Here is a 14,344-nt window from a genome sequence, read left to right as displayed (position 1 = left end):
GTAGCCTAGGAGCTACAGGTATACCATATAGCCTAGGTGTGTTGTAGGTTACATGGTCTACTCCATCTAGGTTTGTATGAGTACACTGATGTTTGCACAACAAAATTGCCTAACGATGCATTTCTTAGAACACATCCCAATTGTTAAGCAAAGCATGACTACTTCAATAATCTACCGCTCAGATTTAGATCTGTAAAACCCAAATGTCTGAGCAGGTACTCACTGTCACCCTCAGGTAATTAGAGGAGATACATAATTAAATAAGAGGCTGCAATCTCAGGTCTGTTATCTATATATCCAAAACTCTAAAAAATATGACTAAAACAATTTTGAAGGCAGTGTTCCCCTAAATAGGTCTGGTTTAGAGACATATCTGAAAAAAATTTTAAACTCCACATCTCTCCCTCACCTCACTATCCCAAGAATATTTAAAGTTCTGGAATGTACAGAAACTATTTTATCTTAATACTCTATTGGAAATATCAAGGTTTATATTTTATTACTTCATACTCTACCACATACTAAAATGAATGAAATACCTAAAATGAAATACCTAAAAATGAATGAAAGCTCCATGAAAGGAGGCAGAGAGTCCTGTTTTGTTCACTGCTGTATCTCTAGTGCCTAGAACACCTGGCCTGTACTAAGTGCTTCTTGGCTATTTGCTGAATTAATGTATGCTGTTGAAAGATTTTTATATACAAATATCTGAAATCTAGTTCTTAGAATTCTCCCTGTAGCTCTCTTGCTCCCACAGGGTATTGAGAGCCAAGGTTAGCCTGCTAGATCTCCCTATTGTTTTTCCAGATGGTTCCACATCCACTTCTCCTTTAAGGATGACAAGGGTCACATACAATACCTTCTATCCATTCTCACTACTTCTTACCAATCTCCTGCTCATTCCAATATTAAGAAATCCAGCTCCTGACTCAGTCTTCTTGCCCACACCTATCTCCTACTATCACACTGGGGAATGAAGATGACACGCCCACTTGCTAGCCTCATTGCTTATCCCCTCTGACTTCAGTGACACCATTTCCACTCCCAGGATTCTACTCCTATGACTGCACCATAGCATGAATAATGGTGCCAATAATCACTAATACTTTAAGACTTATTATGTGCCAGACACTGTTCTCAGTGCCACACACACCTTACCTCAATTTAATCTTCTCCATGAAGACACTTGGGTACAGAGGTTTTAAATAAATTTTTAAAGGTCACTCGGCTCAGAAGTGGTGGAATTTTAATTTGAACCCAGTCAGCCTGTGCTCTTAAACCATCCCACTGAGATGAAAAGAATCAAGATTGAAACCCCAGCCCTGCCACATCTATCACACTTTTTGACCTCGAGCAAAATAAAAACCTCTAGGACCTCAGTTTTCTAATTCATAAAATAGTGGCAATAATAAAGCATATATATTAAGAGCTTAGCAGTGTCTGACATACCACAAATGTGCATTCCATTCATTCCACCAGCAAATGCTTAAGGCCCTTCAGAGCTCCAACCCTGCACCAGGTGCTGAAGATACAGCAGTGAATAAGACAGGCAAGGTTCCTGCCTTTCAGTATCTGCACAGCACTTGTGGGTGCTCAATAAACTTTTGAACCAAACTCACAGGGAGGTCAAACCAAACCCTCAAAGAGGTCTCCAGCCTTCACTTTGCCTCTCTTCAATCAACCAGTTATTCTGCTCCAAAGTAATCTAATGAGGGCCCTTTACTGATTAAAATCCTTCAGTGGATTCCTCATTGCCTCAGAGATAAAATCCTTAATTTAATTTCTTAATTATGTAAATTTAACACAATAGGTGAGAATACCTAAAGGAAAGTGACTCAGTCCCCCCCTCCCTTTTTTGTGTAATGAAAGCTTTTCTTCATATGAAACCTATTTGGAAGCTTGAATTGCAAACCAGATCGGTGTAAACCAATTGTGGTTAACAGCATGAGAAATGGCGTCACCAGTTTGGCATCCTGACCCCTCCCCACTACCATCACGCACACACACCTGCAACACACACACACACCAGCAACACACACACACACAGCTGCAACTCCTAAGGCAATAATACTAAGGGTTTGTAAAAGTTTGAAAATCTAATTGTAGGACACAGCTGATTTATGGTTGCGAAATCAATTGCTTCACTATTTAACCAACTCCCTGGTCCCTACTGATAGATAATCTGGCATTACCTACCTGATCATTCAATATCCATTGTCTCCCTTCTGCTTTGTTCATGGCAACATGCTCAGCCCCAGGTGATGGTTCATAATTGCCTTAAGCCAACTGTGACCATCTTGTTGCCTACTTTTATAGCTTTCCTTCTTCACATGGGTAGCCATGCCACTTGTTTCTGGCTGATGACCTTAAGGGGAAGTCAACTGTGAAAGCTTCCCAGTAAGTTTTTGTTTTCCTAATAAGAGAACACTATGTGCTGCTCTTTCCCCTTTCTTCCTGTTTTAGACATGAATATGGTGTCTAGAGTTTCAAAAGTCATTTTGCAACTATGAGGCTATCAGTCAACACTAAGACTAGTGACGCAGAGAGGCAGAAGAGAAAGCCTGGCCCCTGAAACACAAAGACACATAGGTAAAAACTGCCTCATTTTTAAGAATCCTAATGTATTTCCACTTTAAAGTCTGAAAAAATAAAATGCAATGTTTTGAATTAAAGATTCAGGGCAGAGATATAAGTGATGCCCTACAAAAAGCAGCACACTTAGAACAAGATGTTGGGGAAAATACTTTCAACGGCTCCTGAGACCGTTTTTAGATGCTGGGTCCAGAAGTACTCTCTGGTCCCTTGCCAAGCACATCCCTCTGTCCTGCAACTTTACAGGACAGCCTTTGTACACAATCTCTGACACCTCCTGCTTTCCCTTGAGATTTCTATCTTCTTGTGCCTGCTCTTTGAATATATGACAAATTAATAAATAATCTTTTACATGAAAAGTCAGACGGCTTTTGATTTGGGTTAACAATAACTTTTCATAAGTTCATGACTAAAATAAAAGCACAAGAAGTAGGGGGTGGGTATATACATACATAATGAGTGAGATGTGCACCATCTGGGGGATGGTCATGCTGGAAACTTAGACTTGTGGGGGGAGGGGAGGAAAGGGCATTATTGAAACCTTAAAATCTGTACCCCCATAATATGCCAAAATAAAAAAAAAAAACGTAAAAAAACCACAAAAAACACAAGAAGTAAAAATTACTCCAAAGTTCCTCTCTTTGAGGATAAGAGCGCTTCCTCAAGCTCCTTAGTACTAGAAAACAATTTCTATTTTATTCTGATGTTGATGGTTTCTTCTGTTCTTCTCAGCTTCTCTCGTTCTGGCAAAAGTATGAGATATTAGATCTCTTAAAATTCAGCAACTTGTAGCTCCACTTATATATGTAAAAACTACTAAATTAGTAAATTTTTACTGTGTGAATAAAATAATATTTAAAATATGAGACACAAAACAATTTTATGCAGAATCCAAATTGTACATAATTCATTTATGCTTCTAAACAAGTAGAAGCTCACATCTGTATTACTTTTACAGTTTACAAAGTGCTTTTTATATACATTTTCTCATTTGCTATTCAAGACAAACATATGTGATATTCTTATTTTACAGATGGAAATAAACCCAGACGTTATTCAGCACTTTAACCACTATAATATTGTGTAGCCCTGAGACTTTAGATCTGCAAAAGGGTTTAATAATGAAAACACCACATATATTTCAATTTTTATCACCATTTTCAAGTTTCCTATTTTCTTAACAAAAGAAAACTATGAAAAAAGTTTTTCTCCATACAATAGTGGAAAATATTATAGTCAGTCTATATGAACCCAATGAGTAAGGTTCACCAGAAGCAAAATCTATTTGGGGGGTTCTATATTGTTACCTATACAAAGGGCAGCAGCACCAGAACCACATTAGACCAATACTTCTTCTATTTTAGAGAAAATAATGCAGGGCACTCCTGCTGCCTCGAAGACTAATGTTCATATGTGTGTTACACTGGGTAGGTGGCCAGGAAGGATACAGAAAAAATACTTCATCTAAATTTGGAGTTATAGAGCCTGATTATCCCAGTGTAAACCTCATAGGGACTTGACAATTTGTTCATATCTCTTTAGTCACAATTTCTTTCTTTTCCCTTTTCCCTTTCTCCTGAAGCACCTTATACCATTTAGACTGGAAATTCTAATAGGTAGCCTTTCTTTCTGAATTATCTTCACTACTGTATAATTTTTATTTTCAGAATTTTCCTTTCCTTATTTCTAAATCTCAAAGACATTTCCTTATAGGAGACGTGGGAGCTATAGCTTATATTCACTGCCAGAAAAGGGTGAGTTCCAGTGTTAATATCCCAGCAAACAGCTGGGAGAAAAGCTGAGCAGAAAGGAAAAGAACAGTGACATCTGGCAGAGCAGTGACACCTGCACCCAGAAAGCTGCACTACAGTTCAGTACTTGTGGCTCTCCTGTTACTGCTCTGCTGACTTAAAGAGGAAAATTCTGGCTGGCTGCAAATTCAAAGCATATTAGTATGTTTAAATCATTGGTTCAATAAATCACTTTTTAATGTTATAATGTTTTTATTGCATTTGGGGACATGTCTAATAAGTATCCTGAGCCTGAGGCCTTGGCTAAGGTATTCCTTTCACACTAGAAATCAGATTTCTCTGGCACAACTCCATTGCCCGCAATGGTATTTATCAAAACTACAAATGCCAGCATGTTGAATGTTTCAATACTGTACTTACTCAGTTGTTCATACCTAAATATCTCCATTAGCTATGAAACAAACCAAAGGTAAATGCTGAATATATAGTACAATCAACAGATTCTTCACAGAAGAAGCAATAAAAGACTAATTTACTACAACATGTCACCTGTTCATTAGTTCTTTGATAATATTACCTAGGCTATTTCAAGGATAATATAATTTATGCACAACCCATGTTTTGCCAACATTCTTTATCTAGCTTCTAAAGGGCTTAAACAAGGATGCATATAGTCAGAATTGTTTTTATAAACTTTTGATGTTTCTTTCTTTTGCTGTGCACTTTACAATAATGAATACATGGAGACGAGAACAAATATACAATTAAGTCAGTGATGGGTATATGACTTTCGCTTACATGGCTAGTTGCTTATATGGATGTTGTAAATGACAAGATAAAATAACAAAGTTTGATAAACTCTTCCAGAGGACAAATATACAAATAAGTCATTAGTGGTTATATGAATTTTACTTATATGGCTAGTTGCTTATATGCATGTTGTAAATCACAATATAAAATAACAAAATTTGATAAACTTTTCCATGTCCTGTGAACTTTAGTCCACTTACTGCATAATTTGATTCAGTCACTATTTATTAGTTTTAAAAAATGGTTTTTAAAAGCTACAAACCACACTTTATTACACATTTCTGAATCATGAGAGGGTAAACTGTGACACAGTTCCTTTGTGCCACTGAATCTTTTAGGGAGAAAAGTTCTGCAATAAAAGAAGAGTTTCCAAACTCTTTTTAGAAAAAGATTAAATATTGTCCTATGATTAACCATCATTCTACAGTCCCTTTTACCCAAGGCATAGTCCCTGGTGTATCTTTTTGAGGTTTAGTTTCTGGGAATTTTTCAGCAAACCTCTCTCGTGCTTTGTCCCAGTTTTTTTTGCTCTTGTTTTGGATAAGATGAACTTCTTCAATTGAGGATGGTTTGCCTGTCCCCAAGCCTGCATGCGTTCGCCGAAGCTGAAGCTGGATCTGTCACCAAAAGTTAGGCAGAGGACTTATTTTAGAGTCTAAACACATTGAAATCTGCTGTGTCCAACTTGGTACTCTAACTATAATTTTTTAATTTATTACAGATTGATGCAAAAGAAAAACCTGTTAAATGCATCAAATACATAGAAGCATATACACCATCAAAAATGGAACTTAAATTCATTTTTCTACATTGTCTTGCCTGTTAATAACAAGCAACTCTACAGAATATAGGGCACTCCTTAAACAGCAATCACCAAATTTCATTTATATGCTGAACAGTATGTCATCCCACTCTAACTAGAAATAAAGGCAATGGACACATTTAAACCTACTGTCCTCCCCTCTCCTAAGTAAGTGAACAAGTAGGCTAAACATTAAGAGTTTTAATGAGAATTTGATTATTTTCCTAACAGGAGGGGAGGCCTTCCCAATATTTTAAGAACATTAAAAGCTAACAGTTTCTGAATGCTTAATGTAAGGTACCATGCTTAGGGGCTTTATCTTCAAGACATACCTGAAAAACTGTTTTTATAATTCCCATTTTTACATAAGAAAACTGAAGTCCCAACCTGCCCAAAGCCACACAGCCAGTAGACGGTAAGAGCACATATTCTAACCCAGGTCAGACTACAAAACTTTTGTTCTTTCCATTGTACCTCAATGAAAATACTATTATATACACACGCTGATCGATCTATTATTTCTTTTTTTTTTTTTTTTTTTTTTTTGACACAGAGTCTCGCTTTGTTGCCCAGGCTAGAGTGAGTGCCATGGCGTCAGCCTAGCTCACAGCAACCTCAAACTCCTGGGCTCGAGTGATCCTTCTGCCTCAGCCTCCCGGGTAGCTGGGACTACAGGCATGTGCCACCATGCCCGGCTAATTTTTTATATATATATATCAGTTGGCCAATTAATTTCTTTCTATTTATAGTAGAGACGGGGTCTCGCTCTTGCTCAGGCTGGTTTTGAACTCCTGACCTTGAGCAATCCGCCCGCCTCGGCCTCCCAAGAGCTAGGATTACAGGCGTGAGCCACAGCGCCCGGCCGATCTATTATTTCTTTAGGTACCAAGTAGTTATTATAAAAGTTCTGTAGTCAGGTTACTTTTTTTTTTTTTTTGAGACAGAGTCTCGCTTTGTTGTCCAGGCTAGAGTGAGTGCCGTGGCGTCAGCCTAGCTCACAGCTACCTCAAACTCCTGGGCTCGAGCAATCCTACTGCCTCAGCCTCCTGAGTAGCTGGGACTACAGGCATGCGCCACCATGCCCGGCTAATTTTTTATATACATATCAGTTGGCCAATTAATTTCTTTCTATTTTATAGTAGAGACGGGGTCTCACTCAGGCTGGTTTTGAACTCCTGACCTTGAGCAATCCGCCCGCCTCGGCCTCCCAGAGAGCTAGGATTACAGGCGTGAGCCACCGCGCCCGGCCAGGTTACTTTTTAAAGTTTTTATGAGATATAACCAAAACCTCCTATGAACTAAGAGACTACAGAATTAAAACTGTTTTGTTTTCCAAACATGATTCTCTATATGCATGTTCATGCTCTAATTCTTGAACCTAATAGATTCTCCAGCTAATATAGAATCTGCCTATTTGTAAAATAACACTGTGATTGTTCCTGCAATGTTCAGTACCAGGTAAAGAAGTAATTAAAAACAACTAAAAGGCCAGGCCCAGTGGCTCCTGGCTATAATCCTAGCACTTTGGGAGGCTGAGGGAGGAGGACTACTTGAGGCCAGGAGTTTGTGACCAGCCTGAGCAAGAGATCCAGTCTCTGCAAAAGTAGAAAAATTGGCCAGGCATGGTGGTGTGTGCCTGTAGTCCCAGCTACACAGACTGAAGCAAGAGGATGGCTTGAGTCCTGGAATTTGAGGTTGCAGTGAGCTATAATGATACCACTGCACTACAGCCCAGAAAACAGAGAGATAAACTCTATCTCAAAAATAAAGGAAAAACAAAAACCTAACTAAAAGACAGAAGAACTTTTGACTCAGGAAACATCACTTACTATCCCAGCTTTGATGTAGGAAAAAACTCTAAACAAGGCTTTCTAAAAACATAAAATATAAAATAAAGCACACATATATATTTGGTAATTGTGAACGCCACAAAGGCAGTAATCATGTCTGTTTTGCTTGCTACTCTATTCCTAACACATAAGGCCATGCCTGGCACATTATGTTACACAGTTAATGTTTGCTGTAAGAATGAAAGAAAATACAAGTCTTACCGGAGTTTTCATTCCTCCACCATCCTTTCCCAGTCCCTCTCCTTTTTTCCAACCCATCTTCTCCAACATCTTCCGACCTTTGTTGCTATCAGTAATTTCACTTTGAGGAAAATTAAGAGGATAGTTAAATTCTAAAAGATGTTTTAGGCCACATTTATAATTAATTCATAAATTAAAAATTGGTACAACTACTTTAGAAAGCTGGCCTTACCTAATAAAGTTGAAGGCACTCAAATTCTACTCCTACATATACTATTCTTAACTGAAGAACATGTACATATGTATCAAAAGACATATGTAAGAATGTTCTTCCAGCAAATCTAATAGCAACAAATCAGAAACAATCCAGATGTCTGTCCACCAATAGTTAAAATGGATAAACTATAGTATAGTCATATAACAGATAATTACACAGCAATAAAAATAAACTATACCTAATAAAATGTAAGACAAAAAGAATACAGATACAAAATAAACACTGAGTGGTTCCATTTATTTAAAATTTTTAAATAAGTAAAATTAATCTACTGCTGTCAGGCTGGTAATTACCCCTGGGGATGACAATGGGACAGTGATTAGGAAGGGCCACATGGAGGGTAGGCTTCTGGGGTTACTGAAATCTTCTATTTCTTGTCTAATAAATGTATATTCTACAATGTATCAATCTTATGATGTATCATTAAACTATATACATTTTTAGGTTTTTTTTTTTTTTTTGAGACAGAGTCTCGCTTTCTTGCCTAGGCTAGAGTGAGTGCCGTGGCGTCAGCCTAGCTCACAGCAACCTCAAACTCCTGGGCTTAAGCAATCCTACTGCCTCAGCCTCCCGAGTTGCTGGGACTACAGGCATGAGCCACCATGCCCGGCTAATTTTTTATATATATATATTAGTTAGCCAATTAATTTCTTTCTATTTTTATAGTAGAGACGGGGTCTCGCTCAGGCTGGTTTTGAACTCCTGACCTTGAGCAATCCGCCCGCCTCAGCCTCCCAGAGTGCTAGGATTACAAGCGTGAGCCACCGCGCCCGGCCGGTTTTTTTTTTTTTTGAGACAGACTCTCACTCTGTTGCCCAGGCGAGAATGCCGTGGCATCAGCCTAGCTCACAGCAACCTCAAACTCCTGGGCTCAAGCAATCCTTCTGTCTCAGTCTCCCAAGTAGCTGGGACTACAGACATGCACCACCATGCTCAGCTTTTTAAAAATATATATATATTTTAAGTTGGCCAATTAATTTCTTTCTATTTTTAGTAGAGATGGGGTCTTGCTCTTGCTCAGGCTGGTCTCAAACTCCTGACCTTGAGAGATCCGCCAGCCTCCGCCTCCCAGAGTGCTAAGATTATAGGCGTGAGCCACTACGCCTGGCCTACTTCTTTTAGTTTTAATTTTCATCCTATATCATGCTTTAATAGCTATATACTTATGATATATGTACTTTCTGTACATATGCTATACATTAATTAAAAGGATAAAGTGAAATAAAACCTTTTACTAACTGCATTTTGTCCTGATTTTGTACTTTGCAAATTTAAGGATGTTTTAATTTTATGTTTTATCAGATCATCTTTTCTGTTCTACAGAATGTGCTAAATTAGCTCTTCAATAACAATAAACCAAACATTGTCAAACCAATGTGTTTCATTTTTTATTTCTACCTTATTTAACTCTAATGTGTGTTGCTTAGTGTATCTAACTTGTAATATTATATTGATGGAGCTGACTCCATTAATTGTAAGATGCACTGTAATTTTATGTACCATTAAGAAAACACTGCCACCATTTATAATTGTAAAACTTATCACAATATCTTAGAATCAATGAAACAGGTTATTTAATCAAAATTTTATAATTAGTTACCAGTTCTACATGTAAGACTTAAATTTTAACTGAACCCAAAATTTATATTCCGAGAAAGAAAAGAAAGTTAGTTGGTATATGATTAAATGCAGAAATATTATCATATTGTAGGCCTCAAAATCACATTTTCATCTATATCAAAACTCCTTTACCAAGAGAAAATAACTGAGTCAAAGTAAGTAAGAAAAACAATATTTCAGGGTCAATAAGAACAATACGTATATTTGAGTGTTAAATTATAAAAAATACCAGTTCATACCAATTTCTTCCGAGCCCAGGCTTTTAGATATCTAGTATATAAAAGTATACTCACTCAACTCGGTGGTTAGAATGTTAGCTATGTACACATGAATGTTTAAGTATATGTGCTCAGTATATTCTCAGCAATTTTCTTGGGAAATATGGAATTCTAGTATTAAAGGAAAGTGTAAGTAAATTTAGTGTTTTCATCTTATTCTGAAACCATTCCTTTAAAGGCTACTAATTAGAATATATAGCCCTGTAAGTCAGATCACCCTATGAATGTGATTATGGAACAAAGAAAGTTTCAAGCAATTATAATTCAATACTTACGAATGAACAGATGCAGGAGCATCATCTCTTTGGAAGGTTCCTTCACTTCCAATCTGCTCCCTACGTTTTCCAGCTCTATCTTTGTATTTTGGATTCTTCAATGCCTTTTCATCTTCATAGTCTATATTCTTAACAAACACAAAATACTCATTGAAGAAAGCTGATAAATAAAAATGCAATGTCTATACATTTGCCTTACTTAGCAAATGTGGTTCAATGTGGCTTTTATAAACAATGAAATAAAGCTATAATAGAAACATGATTGTGATATTAGATATGCTATTTATATTCTATCCCCTTTAAAATTTTTATATTATTTCAAGTTATACCACAACATAAATATAAATGGTAAAAAGATAATATGGTGAAAATATAGTATATTTTGACTTAATGCTATGTTCATATGACATGGTCATATGAATTACCCCAGAATTCAACGAAAAATATAGAACCCTTGAAGTTAAGAAAATAAATCATTTCCCCCTTTCTCTAAAGAATTGAAAATTCCAAAGGACCTAAAATAGTTTGATACTGTGTCTTGGAAGGGAAAAATACAAAAAGACTTGTTAAAATGCAAAAAAGGCAAATATCCTTTTACTCTGGCAATAATAGCTTTTACCACTCCATTTATATGACTCATCAGTCAGTTGATCAATAATGACTGAGTAAAGAGTATGTCAAGTTCCATGCTAGGGGATGGAACATAAAGCAATTTATAATCCCAGAGGGAAGACACACATAATGTTTAGTCTGCTACACTATGACTGGTTCAACAATAAAGGTATATACAGGTGTGACAGTGACACAAAGAAGAGGCAGTCAGCCCAGCTTGGGGCTCCAGAGAAGGCTTCCCTTCCCTTTTGTTATTACCTGTTGATCTTTATATAAAAAGAATAATATTCATCCAAACACATGCTAGGGAATGGAGAGCAACTCAAGGGAAGTACTACAGAGTTTTTACTTAATTTTGCTTTTAAACAGAAGAAAAATATAAAATTAACTACCCTAGTGAGTTTTTCCCCCAGAAGATGATAAAATTGAGTTAAAATTTGAGAAAATTTTCATCTCTCTTTATATGTCTTCTATTTTCCTCCTCAATTGGCCTACCTTGACTGTTTTTCTGTTGTGATTTCTCTTAGTAAAATACGAGCAGTAAAAAATACATTATTTTTGGCAGCAACTTCTTTTTCCACATCTTTATGAAAGAGTATATACCTTTATAGAGTATATACCTATGTACTTAAGAGTATATACCTATGAAACTACTACTACTAGCATGATAATAAACATATCCATCTCACCCCAAAATGTCCCTGTCCCTCTTTGTAATCTAGCCCTCCAGACCTTCCTTATATATCATTCCTCCTCCATGTCCAAGTAACCACTGATCATCTTTCTGCCACAATATGTTAGTTTTTTGTTTGTTTGTTTTTAGGTAAAAAAAATTTCTTTAATTTTATTCTGTTATAGCTAATTCATACAGAATTTTCCTTCTGGTTCCATTACATAGATATTCCCTCATTATTTTAACGACACCTCTGCATCTGTATTAGGAGTAGAACTTCACATTTATAGACCATTATCCATTCACTCATTAGTTCATGCAACCCCAAAAAGGTGTTATAAGAATATTTCATTTTTGAGGTAAGGAAATTATAATCCAGAATTTTTTATATAACCTACTATTCACAATAACATGTGGAATTCCCTCTATTATTCAACATATGTTCTTGTTATTCAATATATGCAATATTCACAGCCTGACTTTTGGAGACTGGCTGGCTCATGGCAATTGTCTAACAGAACCTTAGACTTGAAAGTGCCACACAGCAAATATTAATACTTTCCATCACAGTCTTAGCTAGTTTACTCTTGAATCCTCCCATATCTTATGGAAAAAGCAGTAAGTCTTTTGTAAACCACTCCCAGGAGTGCGATGGTGAACACCACCATTCCACACACAAGGCTGAATGCCCACCGTGGTCCCCAGTGAGCATACACTTGGCTGATGAACATGGGCCAGAGAATCCGTGCTCCACTTCCAGAAGCTGTTAACCAGCCCCTGTACACACCCTGAGGTTTTGGTCCTAGAATTTTTTAATATAATGTATAGGACATAAGGATGCAAACTGGATAGCCTATTCCAATTAGCACAGCTGATGTGAGGAACTGGGCCAGATGAATCACTGGGGTATAGAGGCATCACACTTATTCAACTGGGTAACCAGTTGGTCTTTCATTGTGATCTTCTCTTGGAGAATTCCAAAGACCAATAATAATTTCCCCAAATGTAGTATTAGGGATTGAATTATTATGTAAATCTTCCCACTGTATTTTGGGAAATTGATTTCCCCAAGGTAACAAGATAAAGAAGCCAACCCAGACAACGATGAGTCCTCCCAGTAGAATGGCATGCTCACCAATCTTTTTGGAAAGTAATTTAACCCGCAAGAGGATAACAACTGCATCAATTCCAAGAGCAGCAAGTTTTATTTCCTATAAGTTTATATAAATGGTATGAGACAGTTCTCCCCTTTCTTACTTGTAGTTCTCAAAAATAACTGTAGCATATGCTGGAATGCAATATCCTCAGATAAGGAGGGACTAGCTGGAACAGCCAGGGCTCTGTTGTAGTCCTCACCTAGAAACAGGATGTCCTTCAACATCTTAGTCCGGTGAGTTACGTGGCCCCCAGGTATGTAACCTAAGGTAAGCTGTTTTCCAGGGTCCTTCATCTGCTGTGCCAATGGGCACACAGTCAAGATTCCATCTGTCCAGAAGGCAGCCAGACTAGTTCACAATGAATCCTAGGCTTCTGTTGTCCATTGCTGCCTATCTGTAAGTAATAAATCTGCTTCATGTTGCATATGAATGTGTTCTATCTCACAGAACTCAGACAAGTTGGAAACCAGTGCACAGTGAACTTGCTCCACAAGTGGAAGCATAGTATATATACTCGTTTTGTCTGGCTTCTTTCACTCAACATAATTATTTTGATATTCATCCACGTTGTACCTTACTAATTGTACCAACATAATTATTTTGAGATTCATCCACGTTGTACCTTATTAATAGTTCCTGCTTTTTAATTGCTAAATGGTATTTCACCATATGGATATATTATTGTTTGCTTATCCATATATGATGGACATTTAAGTTCTTCCCCGTTTTTAGCTATTGCAAAAAAACCCCAAAAAACAGCTATGAACATTTGCTTACTAGTCCTTGTATGAACATATATTTGCATTTCTCCTGTATAAAATCTTGAAATGAAACGGCTGAATCATATGATAGGTGTACATTTAACTTTTTAAGATACTACGAAACTGTTTTCCAAAGCAACTGTACCATTTTACATACCCACCAGCAATGTGCATTCCAGTTCCTCTGCATCCCTTCTAACACTTGTTATAGTCAGTTTTTAAATTTTTAGCCATTCTAATAATACTGGTATCTCACTCTGGTATCTAACTGTGATTTTAATTTACATTTCTCTAAAGACTGGTGATAGGAAACAACTTTTCATGTGTTTATTTGCCATCTGTCGATCTTCTGTGGTGGAATGTCTATTCAAATCTTCTGCCCAGTTTTTAATTGAGTTCTTTTCTTATTATTGAGTTTTGAGGGTTTTATGTATTCTGGATATGTCTTTTATCAGATATATAATTTACAAATATTTTTCCCAGTCTGAGGCTTGTCTTTTCATCCTCTTAAAAGTGTCTTTGGGGCCGGGCGCGGTGGCTCACGCCTGTAATCCTAGCACTCTGGGAGGCCGAGGCGGGCGGATTGCTCAAGGTCAGGAGTTCAAAACCAGCCTGAGCGAGACCCCGTCTCTACCATAAAAATAGAAAGAAATTAATTGGCCAACTAATATATGTAATATAAAAATCAGCCGGGCATGGTGGCTCG

General features: G+C 37.0%; 1 protein-coding gene and 1 pseudogene across 1 annotated transcript in view; both read right to left on the bottom strand.

Moving 5' to 3' along the window:
• Window positions 1–3,453: 3,453 nt before the first annotated feature.
• AGGF1 (angiogenic factor with G-patch and FHA domains 1) overlaps window positions 3,454–14,344 on the bottom strand; it is a 32,025-nt gene continuing 21,134 nt past the window's right edge. Inside the window, exons 12-14 of the mRNA XM_012738339.3 lie at window positions 10,436–10,563; window positions 8,007–8,106; window positions 3,454–5,770 (exon numbers count right to left, since the gene is read on the bottom strand). Of these exons, the coding sequence (XP_012593793.2) occupies window positions 5,570–5,770; window positions 8,007–8,106; window positions 10,436–10,563 (429 nt within the window). The 3' untranslated portion in view covers window positions 3,454–5,569. The remainder of the gene's footprint in view (window positions 5,771–8,006; window positions 8,107–10,435; window positions 10,564–14,344) is intronic.
• LOC142873771 (major facilitator superfamily domain-containing protein 8 pseudogene) lies at window positions 10,574–13,546 on the bottom strand (annotated as a pseudogene).

This window comes from Microcebus murinus, chromosome 11 (genome assembly GCF_040939455.1).
Source record: "Microcebus murinus isolate Inina chromosome 11, M.murinus_Inina_mat1.0, whole genome shotgun sequence".
Classification (NCBI taxonomy): Eukaryota; Metazoa; Chordata; class Mammalia; order Primates; family Cheirogaleidae; genus Microcebus; species Microcebus murinus.
Note: the sequence above shows the minus strand (reverse complement) of the source record. Positions and strands in the feature narration are given on the sequence as shown.